General features: G+C 31.9%; 1 protein-coding gene across 3 annotated transcripts; it reads right to left on the bottom strand.

Annotated features, from left to right (window-relative positions):
• Positions 1-4,450: 4,450 nt before the first annotated feature.
• LOC114184425 (general negative regulator of transcription subunit 3) lies at positions 4,451-17,400 on the bottom strand. 3 transcript variants are annotated; one of them, XR_003604591.1, is made up of 18 exons: positions 17,148-17,400; positions 16,927-17,058; positions 16,174-16,311; positions 16,000-16,050; positions 15,516-15,605; positions 15,289-15,435; positions 12,721-12,828; positions 12,242-12,322; positions 10,836-11,525; positions 9,633-9,800; positions 8,393-8,558; positions 7,513-7,658; positions 6,756-7,034; positions 6,537-6,671; positions 6,284-6,465; positions 6,077-6,156; positions 5,176-5,309; positions 4,451-4,752 (listed from the first exon to the last, which is right to left on the bottom strand). XR_003604591.1 is itself a non-coding variant. In XM_028071738.1 (17 exons), exons 1-16 carry the CDS (start codon positions 17,238-17,240, stop codon positions 6,090-6,092), a joined length of 2,673 nt encoding a protein of 890 aa, XP_027927539.1. In that variant the 5' UTR covers positions 17,241-17,400; the 3' UTR covers positions 5,081-5,309; positions 6,077-6,089. The 3 variants fall into 3 exon arrangements, 2 of the variants coding, with proteins under 2 accessions (XP_027927539.1, XP_027927545.1); XM_028071738.1 differs by lacking the exon at positions 4,451-4,752 and having other exon boundaries at positions 5,081-5,309; XM_028071744.1 differs by lacking the exon at positions 4,451-4,752 and having other exon boundaries at positions 5,081-5,309; positions 8,411-8,558.
• Between the last annotated feature and the right edge of the window lie 1,518 nt (positions 17,401-18,918).

Below are 18,918 nucleotides of genomic sequence, written 5' to 3'. Positions count from 1 at the left end.
AAATATCAATTTGAATGAAAATATTCAATTTAATAAAATATTTGTATAACATTTATTTAAAAATTAATTTTTTTTCAATTTGTACACATACGAAATTGCACAATTTTTACAAAAATTGAGACTAAATTGAGACAAAATAATAATACAGGAACCAAATTAAGAATGAGGAGATACAATTGGCATAATAGTGACACGTGGCATTGTCACTGCCACATCACACTATCATTGCCATGTGGCATGATGTCAGCTTAACAGTTGGCAAATTTTTTTATTTTTTTTAAATGAAAAAAAAATTCAGGAACTGATACTTGACATTCCTTTAACGTTGTTACTACACTACTAATGAAAATGACTTAATTGTATTAAATTTCCTAAAATATAGACCAAATTGAGATAAACAAAAAATTGAGGGTCCAAATCGATATTTCGTTACGAAAATTGAGACCAAAGGCATAATTTAATCTTACAAAAAAATAAGAGTAGGCCTTTTTTTTCTTTAAATGGACTTCCTTTAGAAGCTTTCTTAGACAAATGGTTGACAAAACACATGTTGATACTACTACAAACTTTGCTTTTACTCTTGATAGAGTAATAATTGGTTGCTTTTAAGAAGACCAAGAAATAATTGTTGATCCTATCTTGAAGACATAACCAAATGTATTTTTCCTATCATCTGGTCACTAGCAAGTGATTATTCGTATAGTCCATCAAATTCAATTTCTCTCCTTTTTTTGGTACAACATTTCATATTCATTTGTACCTTGCAAAAATATCTAAGAATTCTTTTTGTTGCTTGGAGATGTAATTCCTTTTGGTGTTCGATGAATCTATAAATGGGACATAGACCATACATTATATTTAACTTTGTCGTAGTGAGATATATCAAGCTTCCCACACTTTGCTTGTACATAGTGTAGTCAATATTTCTTCCATTATCATATTTTACTAACTTCAAACTTGTATTTGTTGATGTGCAAATTGGAAATTGGATTGTAGTTCCCCATTTGAAACCTTCTTAGAATCTCTCACATATATTAATTAGTTTTATTTGATTGGATAACCTCTACAATAAGGAAATAATACATTATTCCAATATTAAACATGTCAAATTCGATTATTATTAACCTTTTAAACTTATCAAAATAGTATAATCATTTCTAGTAAATAATAATTTGTCAACATACAAACAGACCATAAAAAAGTGTATACTTATAAGGACAATTTTTTGAAAATCTTATATAAGAAAATAAACTTTTGTACAATTATACCTAGTCGGTGGGAATTGCTCAAATCCATATAAATCCTTTTCTTTATTTACACACTTGATCAACTATTGTTTTATAGTTTTTAAAATTTGATAAAGCTTCACAATGTTCCTTCAAGAAGTAAACCCAAGTTTTTCTACTTAAGTCAATAATGAAGGTGATATGATATCGTTTACCTTCATTTCAAATGGGATTAATTGTCCTATAAATATCAAAGTGCATAATCTCCAATAGTTTTCTTCCTCTTTTAGATTTTTCTTTCATAAATGGTTCTTGGTGTTACTTGCTAAGAAAACATTTCTCACATGTATATTTAAAACTAAAGAAATATGGAAGGTCAGCTATCATATTTTTCTTTTGAAGTGTGTGTAAATCTCCAAGACTAAGATGACCATAACAAGTGTCTCAATTGCACTTGATTGATTGAACTTGTTTCATAACATGATTAAGGTAAAGAGAAAACATTTAGTTTGTTGTTACAACCACTTGAGTGATCGATCACAATCTTTCATCTAGAATTTGACATAGGCCATTTTTAATTGTCATATTGTAATCCTTTTCTTGCAACTAACTCATACTTAACAAATTGATCTTTGAATTTGAGACAAAAAAAAGACATTAGACATGTTTTAAGCAACACTATTTTTAGTTAGTAAAGTTACTTCCCCTTTTCATATCATTAAGACTGTAGAATGTTTCCAAACTTCACATTATCTCTATAGGATTCATCAAGAATGAAAAATACAGACTTATTTCCACTCATGTGATTAAAGCACCTAGTGTGTAAATACCATAATTTTCTGGTCATTGGCTCCTTTTCATGACAAGCCATCAACAATAATATTTCTCCAACTTGTTATTCCTCCTTTTTGTGAAATGTGACACTTCACCTTGTGCATTTGACAAATTTTGTTACAATTCTGATTTATAATGACAATAGTTGTGACGTTGATAGCATTCCACATTTGTTTGCTAATTTGCTTTATAACCACCTCATCCCCTCCCTTCTTCCTAAGATTGTATTTTTTTTATGTTGATTTTGTTGATAACCATAGTTTCCTTTGTCTCAACCTTTGTCATATCCTTTATCTTTACCTATGTTGTCGTTGCTTGATCCATATCCTCTTATCTACTTTATCTGAATGATCATATGAGGTTTTTAATGTTAATTCTACATTGTCTTAATGTTGTAACTTTCTTTCATGAACCAATAATGAACCTTGCAATTCATCAATGGATAAAACATCAATATTTTCTTTTATTCCTCAATGGAACAAACCATATAATTAATTTTTGGTATCAATGAGTGCAAAATTTTTTTTACTACAATCACATCTTATATTTTCTATCCACCTGTTCTCATCTTACTGATGATGGCCATTGTTCTTCTGAAGAAGACAGAAACAGACTCCCCAAATTTCATTCTATGAATTTCAAACTCTAAACGAAGTTTTTGAAGTAGTTGCCTATTTGCTTTAGCTAATCCTTGGAATTTCTTTTTCATTGAATCCCAAATTTCCTTTGATATATCTTTGAAAACAAGATTAGTTTATTAGTTGCTTGGAAAAGATAATTATTTTTTTCTTAATATCCTTTAGTTTGAAAGCTTCAACTTCTTTTTTCTATGTATATGTTAATGTTATGTTCTCAACCAACTTTAGTATTACCACAGAAGCTATATGTCAATATTCCTTAGGTCTAAAACAATTTTCCATCAACATACTTTAATGATCACAATGACCATCAAAGTAAGAAATTGCTCACAATACAAAATATTAGAGGCCATTTTATTTTTGTTTATGATAATATGTCGTTAACAACTCGATTATCACTTTTATATGAACAAATATAATTTAAACAATGAAAGAAATAGTGTTTGAAAGGGTAACTGCTAATAGTAATTATGGATTGGATTTTTAAAAATCCAATCCAAATCTATAAAATTGAGTTAAATTGTAGATCCAGACCTCCTTTTGATCCAAATATTTGGATAAGTTCTAAATCTAAATTAAAATATTTTGATCCAGTTTTAAATCCAGATTCATTTCTAAATTCTTAGTTTTAATGAAAATTAATTTTTTTATAAATCTAATTTTAATTTTAAATCTATATTTATTTATTTAATACATAAATATATGAAAAGTTAAACAATATATAATATATAATAATATTATAATTTAAGAATATTAAAGATTAATGAAAATATATTATATAAAATCTTAATATTAAAATTAAAACTAAAAATTCCACCACTTCAAATCATCATTACAAATCTTTTGATGCAAAACTTGTAGTCTGCGATTAGTCAAATATTTACAAACTCATGTATATAGAAAAAAAAAAAAAAACTATTCTATTTGATATAACAACTTAAAATTGTGCAAGATCAATTACTACAATTTCTGATAAACATTAAATTTTAAAATGAAGCACACGTGATTAGCCTAATTTGTTTTTGTTTTTCTCTTTTTATTTGTAATGAAGACGTCTTTGGGTAACACTACTTCATTTCAATAATGATTTAAGTCGAAATTGTGCATGGTAGCATAACTTCAATATTACGTGGTTTAAATTTAAGTCATGCATGATTGACACAACCTTAATATATATTTGATGATAAAATCCTCCTCTAAGTACACAACTTTTTAGTATAATCTATTAGAATTTTTTTTTTTTATATTTTTGTGTTTAAGTTTAGAAATGAAAACTACATAATAACAATTTATATATGTTGATAATTTTAAAAAAAATATGCATTTTAGTTAAGTTGAAACAATTGTACTCATTTAGTAAATTTTCCTTTTTCTTCTTTAGTACCGATATGTTTAGTGCATATTTAGCCTTTGGTCGATATCTGTCATTATATTTGAAATTTCATTGCATCAAATAACAATTAACTTACTCGAAAAAATAAAACTGTGTATACCAATATCCCCTAGTTCATAGGACACTACAATATACCAACATACAATCCTATAACTTAATAATAATAAAAAAAAAAACCGAGCAATATTCCAGGGAAAAATAATTTGATCCATGAGAAAAGTAGCATAATTTTGCTCAATTTTCATGTTGAATGATTAACTTAAACTTTTCAAGAAAAAAAAATAATATATATATATATATATATATATATATATATATATATATATATATATATATAATCAGTTAATAATTACGTGACTTCTTAGTTCAATTCCACTCCTGATTTTGACAATTCAGATGGCAATAGAAATATGTGATTCTGGCTCCATCGAAAGTCTGGCCACCACCATCTGTACTGTTGTCACTGTCCAGTAAGACCATGATGAAAGTTAAATTCTTAGTCCGATAACAGTTCATCCATCGGAGTACATAATGCTTCATAGAATTTGGGTTGAATCTTATGAAATTAGCTTGTATGTTTGAAGATTGTCCATGTTTTATTTTAGTCATATCTCTAGTTAATTGGAGACTAGATTACCTCACCTTTAAGGTCGCAATTAATCTGCAAAGAAACCACAACAACGGCAGGTTAAAATAGGAATTTCCCCCCTTTTAAATTTTCAATTTCAAAATATCAATTGTCTTAGCATTGAAGAATGAAGTTCATAGGATATATCACTGACAGAAGAATACTCAGTCGGAAATGGATTTGACAGAAGAGTACATTTCAGTTGGTTTTAATTATAACAGCCCATGTCCTTGCAGTTTTTCGAAAGAATAATAAACCTAACTGCTTATCTTTATAGCAAAATCAGGCTTCCATTATTTATTTTATCTTTAACTCTTTCATCGTATTTTCTTTCATTTTCATTGTCCCTAAACAAGAAGAATGACCAAACAAAGCTCAAATAGAGATAAGATTGGAAAGGAAAACGTACATATTATTCTAATCCTTGCAAATAGAATAGTACAAGCAAGTATCAACCTACGAAAATTAGTATGAAGAAGATGATACAAACGCACTGCTTTCATAAAGGATGGGAGCCTAATAAACTGCTAGTCACGATGTGCATTGAATAAATAACTTTCTGGTCAAGAATTCCAAGCATCTCGCAATACCTGCAAGGACATGGCTGTTATAATTAAAACCAACAAACAACGCTTTGAAAAAGCAGACAACCAATGTTTGAAGACAATAAACTTATCAGCTAAAATGAGATTTTAGACATAACAAAGATTGGAAGGGTCAATAATAGGAGCCATTCAGAACCAAAGAATCTCAAACTCTTCAAAATACCACCCCAAATCAATCTTTGCATATCGGTATAAAGAGAATAGCTACACCGTAACAAGCATCGGTCAATATGGGAGAAATAATAACTCGGTCCTTCTGAATGCAGAGCATTTCTCCAAATAATACAAATGTACATCTCAGATTTATCTAGAAACAGGAACAAGTTGAAGAAATATGCTTCAACTTAACGCACTGAGCTGAATGGTTAGGCCTTTAACCGCATGAATAGTAGCATTATTTCGTCCTTTCATATTTTGCTTTTTGTTGTCTTATAAGGGTAATTACCATTTTATAAATTGAAGATCCCAAGCAAGGTCAAGATAAAAGACAATAAAAGTCATGAAAAATCAAATCATGTGAATTCTAGAAAAGTAATTTTGTTAGCCTTGTTACATTCAAATCTTTAGCTGAGATTCATTCTAATTAATTAACTAGACTTTAAGAAAACTATTAAATTTAATGACAGTTTTCTTCCATTAAGTTTGTATTTTGTTTGATTGGATAAGACTTCAAAGCCAAAACTAGGTAATCAGTATAATAGAAAAATATTCCTCAAAATCATTAAGCACAAAGAAATATAAACACTTGTTACCGGATGGCGTCGTTTATACAAGGAGATCATCTTCAAGATAATTGTACTCAAAAGTGAATTCAGTCTTAATTCTTTGACACCTGAATAACCACAGACACGGACAAGTTAGAACAAACACAAGCGTAAAGTCAAACAATGTGCAATATTGTTCACGCATTCACTAAAGTTTTGGCAGCAAATATCAATAATTATGTTTGCACAGCATACCATCCATGTTGCATGTCATCATTTGCAATATGGAAATCAAAGTACACATAAGTTCCCTGCTCATATTCATCAGTGGCAACTTTGGGCTCTTCATGCCGCTGAAACCAAGTGTTATACTTTCTGTGGTATCTCCAAGACTGCTTCTTTAACTCCTTTGCAGCCAAATATTGTTGGTAAGTATTCTGCAGAAAAAATACATATAAGCCCACATGGCAAAAAGACCCAATACTTAAATCCCAGAAAGTTAAGATACCTGTTGGTAATAAAATGCAAAGAATAGAGTATCAGTGCCAAATGGTTCCAGACCCACTCTCTCCCAAAAGGCAGGATTATTAACAATAGGTGACTGTACTTGAGGATAACTTGGAGGTGTAATTGTCGGATGCTTCTACATTACCAAAGAAAATTCATCAATGAGCATATAATAGAATATCCAATGAACAGGAGGATGATTATAACAGGCAATTCATACAGGCGTATAAGTCCTGGGACGTTCAGAGTCTTTGGGTAGGGGAATTTTGAAGTGGGCTGCCTCAAGCATTTGCAAATTATACAACTGATCACGCACTCCACCAGAACTAACACTGGATGCACTAAAACTATCACCAATTGCTCCATGTTCAGCACCATTTCTTCTACCAATGACACCAAGGTTGCCAGTAGGTTGATTGGATTGTAATGGTTGGCCCGGAGACAAATCAATATCTCTGGAAGTTTGAGCAGATTCTGAAAGAGAGGCAGACACTCCTACCTGCAGCATAATCAACAAATAGTCAACCCAGATCATCATCAAATAATAAAATTATAAATATATACACACACACACACACACACATATATATATATAATACATCAATCAAAATGCATATTTAGCCATCTGCAAATCAGGGAAGTCCTACCATTTCTATTCAGCTCATATCTCATCAGCTTAACTCATAAAAGTACTACAATAGAGCTGGTCAACTGGTTTTCAAATTAGATGAATGCTATCAAAGTAATAAATTTGTTTACATGATCTAACAACTAAATGGGAGAAAAGGAATAAAGAATTTCCATACATGCATGTGCTCTGTTCCAGACCCCAGGTTTTCCCCAGCTTATTATCCCAGATTTACTGAAGACTATATGATGCATTACAAGCATGGCATGATTGTAGAAGCTTATAGATGCTTATATATTGGAGTAAGACATATCTTGAATACAAGCATATTAAGAATTATGAAGCATACAGGCGAATCTACAGCATATGCTGATTTTGAATCATCTTCATTTATGAGATTCTTGCCAATCGCAGTGCTAGCAGTAGATTCAGTTGTTGGCTCATCAGTAAAGTTCTGATGTTGCTGCTGTTCTTCACCCTTAGAATTGCCACCGTCTGCATAATACAAATAATATAATAGTCATAATAACACCAATACTGGTATTAGGTATTCTATCATAAAATAATTATAATTTTATAATAGATGGGCTTGTATATTGAAATAGATCAGTCATTTCAGTACTATTTTATACTTGATCCATAGTCCAACTACACAGAAATGTAATTCCCAATTTACTTGCTAGACTAACACCTCTCACATATTTATTTATTTAAGCATGGAAAGTGATATTTGTTGGTAGTTTGATAGGAGCCTAATGGCGAATGAACAATAATCTCAACAAATCTTGCTAAGATAGAGGCTTTCATATGCTTCAATATCGCATTAAAAATGTAGAATTTAAGTCTAACTCAACTTTACAAAACTAACTTATAAAATGAGATTTGCATTCACTTATATACTATATTTTTATCTTACCTCTAATTGATGTAGGATCTCCAACAATCACCTTTATCATACAAATATTTACCAGTCATTACTCTTTTAAATCTTCACTTTATTACATGATGGGAAACTCAAAAATCAATAAAACATGTTCAATATTTATCGGAAAAATAACCATAGTTGAATAACATGGTTTGAGAACTATGGGAACCCCTGTATATAATCATATTATTCCAATCACTCCCTGGGCCCAGAAAGGAAAGGAAGAGAAAGTATTCCAATTTAAAAGGAGAAAACTATTCAGGAAAACACAATAACATATGACTTTTCACTAGCAAAAACATGCCTGAATCTTTAGAAACACCTGGCATCAGTGACTGTTGACTAGAGGGGGAATGGACAGAATTGGGTGGCTGCTGTAGTGATGCAGAAGAAATACCACTGAGACTAGTGGACTGGACCCCAAGTCCAATACCAGATTGAGAAGAAACAGATGAGCCATGAGAGTTAAACTGCATACATTACATTTTTCTGATGTATAAGAAATTATGTCATACAAGGAGTTATAGGTTATATATTATCGTTTAACAGAAAAATAAGTTTTAATCAGATTAAGTTATTCATAAAGAAAAGTACATATGGAAGGAAAATTGAAAATGAAAACATAAAGCTTCAAGAAAAACACCACTAACAACATTTTAAAATGTAAATTAACAGTATGCAATATTTACTTACTGATACTTATACCACATATTAAGAAAACAGAAAAGAAAACTTTGTATTGAGTATCTGAGTTTTTACAAGTGATGAGCTTCTGTTTACAGCAAATACATATAGACTACAGAGGCTCATTTAAATGATGAAATCATTTATAACAGCTGACTAACAAGCATCCAATCACAGCTGTAGCTGTAACAAACAACCTGTCAGTGACAACTGACAAACAGAAAACAACAGATCAGACAATATAACTAATCAGACTACAAGTGATCAAAAAAGTAATTCACTCACTGCACAATCCTCCACATGGGCATTATATGCGATTGATTACTATTTGCAACTCAGTCACACACCAGTCTGAAAATTTTCAATTCTACTTGATACTACAAGATGAAATATCTGGTGATTGTGGATGATCCGTGAATTCATATTCTACTCGGAGTAAAAAACATTCATTCCTTTAATTTCTACTGTTACCAAAGCAAGTACAGAAGGCTTTACTTTTCCTTTACATAAACAGGATTCATATTTAAGTAATTTAAGTAATACACTCACAACCAGACTAATTATCAGGCAGTAAACTATGACCAACAAAAAGAAACATGAATTTTCTTCCCTTTCCCCGTACAACTTTCTCCATCACTTTGTACTGAAACAGATTTAAAAATAGGTGCCCAATTTAGCTTGGAATATTATCAAGAGGACCAATGCTTCTGTAGTAAACCACATTAAAAATCAAGAAAAAAGTAACACTAGAAGAACATGCATGTTTAAGCTGGATAGCTCTATTTTTGTGGACAGTAATGAATCTTCTAAGAAAAATAAAAGAACCAAGCAAAGAAAAGACAAATTTGATAAACAAGCACCTGTTGCAAAAGGGGGTTTTGTTGCTGGGCAGAAAACTGCTTATGGTTTCCCCCAACAAGAGAAGGCATATTAAGAAGGGTACCGTGCCCTTGTTGCACTTGCTGATACTTCTGTAAAAACTTTTCCCTTTGATCAGGAGCTATTTCAGTTCTTCCACGAAGCTGGCCCTGAAGAAGTAGTATAGATTAAACAAGATCTATTCAATGATAATAATTTTACATATGCAATAACAGAACCAGGATGATACTTTCATTCAACCTAGCAATAACAACAGTGAGTGAAACATTTGTAGTGGTCTACTTGAATCCATCCATGTAGTTATCTAAAAGTGGCCAATGTAATAATTTTTCATGTAAATGGATTCACACACATACACAAAGCAAAAACATATATATATATATATATATATATATATATATATATATATATATATATATATATATATATATATATATATATATATATATATATATTAGTGGAAGATCACCAGTGGTATTAAAATGCATTAAAGGTCTAATATGAAATGCAACTATCAAGGACATCAGCAATGGCATAATGATCCGGACAATACGGTAGAAAATAGCTCTGATGATAAACAATCTCATGCATGATAAATCAAATAACCGATGTATATATAAATGTTAGGAACATTCTATAGTTGAATAGTTCTAAGGCAATAAATAATCAATAGTCGTCAACAAAAGTAAGAATTAATGTTATACGAATGTTACCACTAACATTGTATCTTAGGGTACCCTAGATATGACATGCCATAATCTACCAATATATAAAGATAAATTATGATGACTGGGTATCACAGAATTTTATAAAGAAATTGGATTCTAGATGTCAACACATGATAGATTATAGTTTTGATTTGAATCCAAAAGCTGATATCCTCCCATACTATTTGTGCGAACAAACTAATCAACAGCCATTAGTATAACAATCTAGTTGCAAGTAATGTTTTAATATACATAAATGAATTTCATACTTTGATTGAAACCACATAAAATATCTCCATACTTGCAACCAATACAGATGTCTCCAAATAAATTACAATTAAAAACACCGACAGAAAATGCAATTTTTTTGGAGGGTCTAACTAACCAATAATAGTTCACACTTCAGATCCCGCAAAAAATTAACATAGAGGAAAACTACATAGCAAAGCAAAGGAAAATAAAGGACAGAAAACTTACCGCATCATTCTGATTCTGAAAGGGACTTCCTGGTCTCCATTGCATGCCAGGAACCACAGAAGGGGAGAAAACTCTCCCAGATACAGCTGCAGCAGCATCATTAACAGCACCAGAGTCTACTGAAACAGTTCCATCATTAGCCTTTGCTGCCTGAGGCAAGATCAATCTATTACTTAGCGGGGATACAAGAGGCTGCACCATCGCACTACTTCCAAGTCTATCATCAGCTGCCAACATGTTCCTTTTAGCTATTTCAGAAGCTGAAGGGACTGATCCCAGGGCCCCATTGCTAGGGACTATGTTTGCAGAACCAAGAGGGATGCTGGCTGTTGCTTGATTTGATAGAGAGTTTCTTCCCCTCAAGAGTGTCGCATCAGAAAGTGATGGAGACGGTCTCCTGCTAGGGAAGCTATTAATGTCTTCTTCCTTTGTAGACGTAGACTGATTTACAGAAGATGAATTGGTAACATTACTACTCTCCAAGACATTCCGCACGGAATTTGAACTAGGTATGGCTGCAACAGCAGGTGGACTAGACAGTGTATGACTAGAAACATTCACAGAAATCGGAGAAGTGTGGTTGCCAGTAGGAGTTGAAGCAGTAGAACCAATTCCACCACTTTTAGGAGGTGGTGTTTTGGCAACATTGTCAGAATTGCTATCCTGGGATGCTGTGTCGTCAGCTTGCTCCTGGACAGAAGTATGTTCATGATCAGAAATAATAGTTTCCTGGATTGGGAATTAACAATAATGCCTATCTATTTAAATGACATCATGAGAATGCAGCATTTCTACCTGTTAACTAGTCAAGTAAAATAGTGATTACACATGGACTAGCTGAAACTCAGATCATGATCCCATTGCTTACAATTATTTGTAATATAGTACTACTAGACGCTTCATACAAAATTGCTCAATTTTGGCTACGAAGTTTCAAATGTAAGAATTATATCGTAAAATTTGGGTTAAAATAACTACTTTTTGAGTGTTTTATTCACGTTGAAAGTATATAATACAAATCCTTTACATTGTGTCCTGAAAGTTGATTATTATTATTATTATTATTATTATTATTATTATTATTATTATTATTTTGCAACACCATCTTGAAATGCAGCACTGCTTCCAATAAGCCTTGGAATTTAATCTTTTTACAAACTGATTGTAGAAAATAAAATGTATTGCTCATATCACATTTATCATCACTGCAAACCATCAAATAACAATTGGAGGGGAGTAAAAACAACCTCATTTACACAAAAAAAATATCTAACAGGACCATCCAAGCAGAGAAAATAAACTAAATAAAAGCAAGAGCCCTGCAGAATATTCTGAAACAACGACATTTCAATTTTCAATAAACTCCTAAGAAATATTTTCATATCGAAGAAACAAAAAATACATACAGATGTTTGTGATGCAGATGCTGATGCTGATTGTGATGTTGAGACTGCTGAAGAATTTTTCACGCCAAGACTAGGTGCCACCTGAAAATATATACACATTAGGGTTCCTGAAAGAATAATTCTAATTATTCTAATATTTTAACACGAGGGAAATATTAGCATAGATAATGAATTTCAAAGATGGGAAGCCTAGAAACAATATGCACAACATAAATAACAATCATAAAATAAAATAGAATAATGACCATTACTGAGCCACAACATGTGTAGAACCCACAACATTCATTAAGGTATTTTCGGAGACAGTGTAGTAGCATCAGAAAATAGACATCTAATACATAATTCAGAGGGTAAATGCTAACACGCCAAAATTAATTGATATATGCCAATCCCGTAAAACAAATCTACAACATACACGTCCAATTGTATTTGAGTGGTATGTTTGCAACCAACCAAGGCTAGAATGATTAAATAGATACCTTAGAAAGACCAGTGGGAATTGTAACAAGATCTTCTAGGGTCTCCACCTTGTCTAAAGGTAATGAACTGTACAGTTCATCGACATCACTAAACTCATCAAAATCCTCCTGCAGAAGAAAATGAAAATTAGAAAGAAAAACATGGAAACCTAGAAAGAAAACATAAATTTTGTGCAGAAGCAAGCATTAGGAAACGTTTGAATGGTGAGTTAGAGAATTTTTTATTTTAGTAAAAATTATAAAATGTTTATACATAATTTATATAATAAATGTATATGGAATTGTCAGAAGGTTATGTGACAATCTCTCACTTTGTTAATCTAATCTCATTTTTTATTTTTTAAACAAGGGGAAATGCTTACGTAAATAAATAAAAAAATTATCCCTCTTCCTCCAAACACACCCTTACACTTGTTTGAAATTGAAGATTTTGAAAGGAAAGATCTGGGTGAGAGAAATAAACTTCCTTAGAAATTGTCCCTTGTTCAGAACTGCAGTGATGGAGAGAGCAGCATGCCTCTAATTTCATCTCTCCATGTTGAGACAAAAATGCAAGAGAAGGTATAATATTTTGTTCCTAATAGCCAAAAATATGCTTACATGTTTTATTTAATTGTATTTTAAAAAGGTTATTAAACATAATTCTATTTCCTTTCTTCTTCCATTTATCCAATCAAAAAAGTGAGGAGAGAACTAAGCTTTTCTTCTCTTCATTTTCTTCCCTTATTTCCTAGTCCAAAGTGCATAAAAACCTACTCATTATCTCTTCTCATCTACTTCTTCCTTCCTATTGCTTCTTAAAACCAAACAAATAGGCTTCCAAAGAAGACAATATTGGAAACAGGAAATTTTAGGAAATACGAGCTTCACAAGGTTTGTTTTTCCAAGTACCATAGATACTTGGCATATCCACATTAAACGTGTCGTAGGAAATACTAGCATCTTACTTGCTCTCTTGTAAATTGATTTAGCATTACTTATCTTTACCCTTGAATATACACTTGTGAAGAACTTACACTTCAATTTGCTTCATGTATCCATCTCCAATATGTATCCAACATTGATACTCTAGGATACTTCACACACACACACACACACACACACACACACACACACACACATATATATATATATATATATATATATATATATATATATATATATATATATATATATATATATATATATCAATGAATGAAGCACCAATCTTTTACTTGTTTCACATGTCGCACACCAATATTTTTGGATACTTCACTAACACATGTTGAAGTATCCACGCTAAGAAAGTATTTATATCCAATAAAACTACGAGAAAGATAGAAGTATACGTATATAGAAACATATAAACAGTGTTTCTTCATAAACCAAAGAAGAAACTGTACTCTGAATTATTTTTAAAAAGCACTGAAATTGATACGTACTCCTATATGTACATAATAGAAAGTAATTTATGATGACAATGATTCATAATTTATAATAGTAGCTATATATTTATTATTTTTTACGAATTTCTACAGATTTTTAAACATGTATCTTGCATGTACCATATCCAATTATTTTTAGAAGAACCGTATCATCGTATCAGAATGCATAGTATCCAAGATACGTATATACATTAATGCATTATATTAATACAGATAAATAGACCATTATGTTGGGTTACACTTAAACATGAAACATGTTAAAAAAAACTCGAGCTCAAAAGGTATGACTGTGTTGTACGCATGTGCATAATGCTATTGTGGTCGGTGCTGAATAGAAGGAACAATTCTTGAGACAAATTGTGGCAAAGGAGTTGATATAAAATCTCCTAAGAGGCTAAAGTATTTTCTGAGAATTGAGGTGTCTCACTCTGATAAGGTATTTACAAATATCAACAGAAAATGTGTCACAAATTTAATCAAGAGACAGGTAACACAGCTCATAAATAGACCTATAAATAACTCCACAAAGTCAAACCTCAATCGAGTAATGCAGATGATAGTGTATGGTGGCTAAGGAGATATTGTAGCGTCTTGTTATTTAATCTATATAACTCATAAGGTCAGAGTGTACTCATTGAAAGTTTGGTTAGTCAATTGTTTCACTGCTTGACACATTCACTTACAAGCCACTCATAGAATTAAACAGTACCTTAAAAGAACCATAGGAAGAGGAATTTATATATATAAGGAAAGGGAGTGCAATTCTTAAAGCTTACATTGATGCTGCCTATGCAGGGATAGTGACTAAAAGGAGGTCCACTACTGAACGTTGCACTATTTTTGGAGGAAATTTAGTAACTTGGAGGAGTGAAAAATAGAAGGTTTCTTTCCAAGTACCCTAGATGACTGGTATATCATAAGGTTCAAAGCATAAAAAGTAGTAGTATCTAAATTTCTCTCTTCTAAAGTGATTTAGCATTAACTATCTATAATACACTTGAATAGACAATTGTGCTGGGTGGAAAAATACCTCAAGCATAATCCTAAGAAAAGTCTCATCCACATTATACACAGGTTTGGAAGAAAGATTAGCATTCACTTGAGTGTTAAATTTGTAAATCGGAACAATATCTACAAGACAAACCTGATTACGCTCAACATAGTCATCCAAGAAATCTTTAACATCATTAACTTGCTCAGGACTTAATTCATCATTATCTAGTAGCCTCAAAATGAATTCACATTTTTTTATATGAGCCTTGTGCCGAGTAATTGATGTCTCTAGATGTGTCTGGAAAACAAAATAAACATGTCAACGGCCATGGCAAAGGCAAACAATCATTTCCACACAATACATCCAATAATTCATACCAATCTGGGTGGCCTGTTCTTTCCTTTCTTAACAGAAAGCCCTTCAAGCTCTGCTTCAAAGTTATCAATCTGTGATTCTAACTCTCCAACCTAGTCAATATTTAAAATAATAAGAAAATTTGAAAATGATAAGACAGACAAGTATGTAAGTCAAATTAATATGAACTCATTCTAACAATATATTATCAAAGATATTCCAATGAACATCACGAGGAAAGCAGACACTAGACTAATATAAACAGAATTCTGAAAGAAGAAAATCAGAAGAACCTATAATAACATAGATATTGCCAATAGTGAAAAGGTCTTAACAGTCAACCAGCATTATACATATTACCATTGCCAACAAACAAACACTAGACAGAGAAAATGAGGCTAACCATTTGCCTGAGTAAGCACTTTGGACATGAGCTACAAACACATGTATTAGCCATATTGAACACATAAAAAACATAAAAGCTATTCAAAGGAATTGATTTCATACCACATTGTTTAACCAGTCCCTTGTCTCTGATTTAGCCTTCTCTTTCGGATCCTATTATAGAAGACAGTGAGATAACAAATTACTCAGCCAATAATAAAACACCAAGAGAAAACCCAAAAAAGAGACAAAATTACAACAAATAAAAAGGTCATATTTCCCAGGACAAAGACTCACAGTCTTGGGCTGCTGACCTAAGCCTTCTTTAGAAAACGCTTTGGTCTTTGTTTCCTTCTCACATATCTTAAATCTTTCCATTTCTCGTTCAATTAGCTTACGCGCATCCACCAAAGCTTGCTCATACGAGGCACTAACCTATGTCAAGATGTCACGAGAGAAAGCATTGTCAAACTCAAAGCAGTGAGGCTAAATTTCAATATTTAAAATGTTATACACCCCGTGTCCTCGTCAAACATGTCAAACCAAGGAGCACTACCATCTAACCAGGAACATTCAATATTTAAAATGTCAACACAATCCACACAGCCCATATATGTATTACGACTTCTGAATCATTGTAGATTCTACCCTCCCTGGAAACACATTTATTAACAAATGCACAATTGGTTGAACTCATTTCAAGAAAACAATCATGTATCCCGAGAGAGCTTTTAAAAAATGAGCTTTATTAATTAGTTGTTCCAAAACCACTACAATCCAAGGCTAAAAGCAAAATGTACACTGACACTTTACCAACCAGAATTCCAAGTAGTGAAAAAATGTGTTCGAATTAGTGAATTCGAAAAACAGCTTAGAATCTCAATCCTAATCTGAGAGCTTCTTCTCGTGATTTTCCCTAAAAGTAAATGAAAAGTATACTTACACTAATATTATCGTCTCATGTACCTAAATATATCTACCAAATGAGTCAAATATACACCTAAAGCTCACCGTGCTGGATAAATCAATTAATTTAAGAAAAAAAAATACCTTCTTGTCCTTGATCTCACTGGACTGAATCCATGTCTTGATTTGGTCTCTATATCTCTGTAGCTTCTTAATCTCCTTCTTGAGGTCTGCTTCAAATTTCTCCTTCTGGTTAGCATTGTCCGTGTCGTAAACCTATTCTTGAAGAAACCCGTCATTTTGTTCAGAAACAGTGTAATTGGAAAAAGGAATAGCAAAACAAGTGAGAGAAGCGAATGAAGCACCTTGTTCCAGATGCTATCGAAGACTTCAACACCTTCCTGAACCTTCTTGAGAACACGATCTATCTCTCCCTGGAGCTTTCGACTCGCACCCATTTATCGCGCTTCTCACTTCACCCAATGCCAGAGTGGCGGTCCAATTGCGATTTACCAATTGCTCACTTTGATTAGGGCTTTAGGGTTTGTTTCTGCACTCGCTAGCTTGCTTTCTTGCTCAGAGGACGCGGAGATTCTACCACGGCATCACTCTCTTTGTCGTTTCATATATAAACTCAATTTTTTATATTCGTATTAAAGGAGGTTAATATTATTTTTTCAAACAAAGTTTAGTATAATTAAATAAATATTAATCACTATTTTTCTTTTCATTTAGGTTCTAGTATTTTTCTTACCATAAAATCTATTCAACTTTTTACATTTTTACTCCTTTAATTTTTTTTTTTAGTGTGTCCCGATAACTTTTTAAAAGTTTATTTTGAAGCTTTAAATTTGTAAATTGATTTATTTTGGTGTTTTTTTGTCATAAAAAGTTTATTTTGAAGCTTTAAATTTGTAAATTGATTTATTTTGGTGTTTTTTTGTCATAAAATTATCATGGTAAGGTTGTTGACATTATTGAATTAAACTAATATGGTTTAGAGTCGATTCATGGTGCCTTTATTTACATGTCAATGAAGTAACACTACAAATTCTAGATACATTAGAAATGATGAATTGGGGTTCACATCAATCAATTCTTCTCATTTGATCCATATAGGTGAAAGGGTGGATGATGAACCATACATTCAAGTTTCTCAAGCTCAACTTGTGTATTATATGAAAGACAAGAAGGATGAAGGATGTCGACCCCATATAACCTAAAACCAAGAGACTTATTTTATTCAAATGACAACTTTGAAACATATTTGTCTAGGCCGGTGTAAATGTAGAACTTGATTAGGTGTATAGTCTTGAAATAAAGGCATAATAATTTCATTTTTGTTTGTTTTTATTTAGCATGTTATTATCCATATTTTTAAACTCAAATGATCTTGGGGATATTCATAAATATATTGCTTCATAAATAAAGTTTGGAAAATATGAGAAGAAGAAATTACAGGTCCATAATAAAAGGGTTAGAAGGTATATTTTCTAATGTTCTTGTGTAGTTGTAGGTGTGTAAAGAATGAAAATACATTGATAAAAGCACATAATATTGGTTGTTGATAAAAGGCTGAGAGGTAAAACCTTTCTATGGTAAAGAAGTATATTCTACTTTCTTTGTATGGAGCCTTCAGGTACTTCTAATGAATTGTCATTTGTGATAAACAGGTAAATTCTACTTGCTTGTAAGGGCTTGGCGTGGAAAATGAATGGTTTTGGCGGCCTCTTTGGGATTGGTTGTGTCGAGGGGTTGGTCAATAAGGTTTTCTAGGTTATCAAGGAGAAAGAGAAATCTTAAAGTGGTGCCTTTATGGCCTAGGGTGAATTTTTCATCACAATTATAACAAAGTCCTTGAGTTTTATGTTCTTAAAGTTGTGAAGGGGTGAATTTATTATGGGTAAGAGAGGATTAGGATGGTTGGTTTGTGAGGAAGAAAGTTGGTATTGATTTTTTGTTGGGTGTGGGTTGAATGTGTTGTAGGTGAAGGGTCATGGGGGTTTGGCTTTGGAGTCTCGTATTTTATCTTCAATGAGATTGGCAAGGCCAATTGCCTATGAGATGGAGTAAAGTTCAATAACTGTTAGCTCATGTCTAATGTCTAGTTGAAGGCAATAAATAAAGTAGTTAAGG

This window comes from Vigna unguiculata, chromosome 1 (assembly GCF_004118075.2).
Source record: "Vigna unguiculata cultivar IT97K-499-35 chromosome 1, ASM411807v1, whole genome shotgun sequence".
NCBI classification, from domain to species: Eukaryota; Viridiplantae; Streptophyta; class Magnoliopsida; order Fabales; family Fabaceae; genus Vigna; species Vigna unguiculata.
This window is presented reverse-complemented; position numbering and strand designations above follow the sequence as displayed.

Coding starts and splice junctions, on each gene's coding strand:
- LOC114184425 (XM_028071738.1), bottom strand. CDS start 17,240: ATGGGTGCGAGTCGAAAGCTCCAGGGAGAGATAGATCGTGTTCTCAAG. Junction 9,801..10,835: donor TTCAGAATCAGAATGATGCG/GTAAGTTTTCTG, acceptor CTACTTCTTCAG/GGCCAGCTTCGTGGAAGAAC. Junction 8,559..9,632: donor AAAACCCCCTTTTGCAACAG/GTGCTTGTTTAT, acceptor TAATGTATGCAG/TTTAACTCTCATGGCTCATC.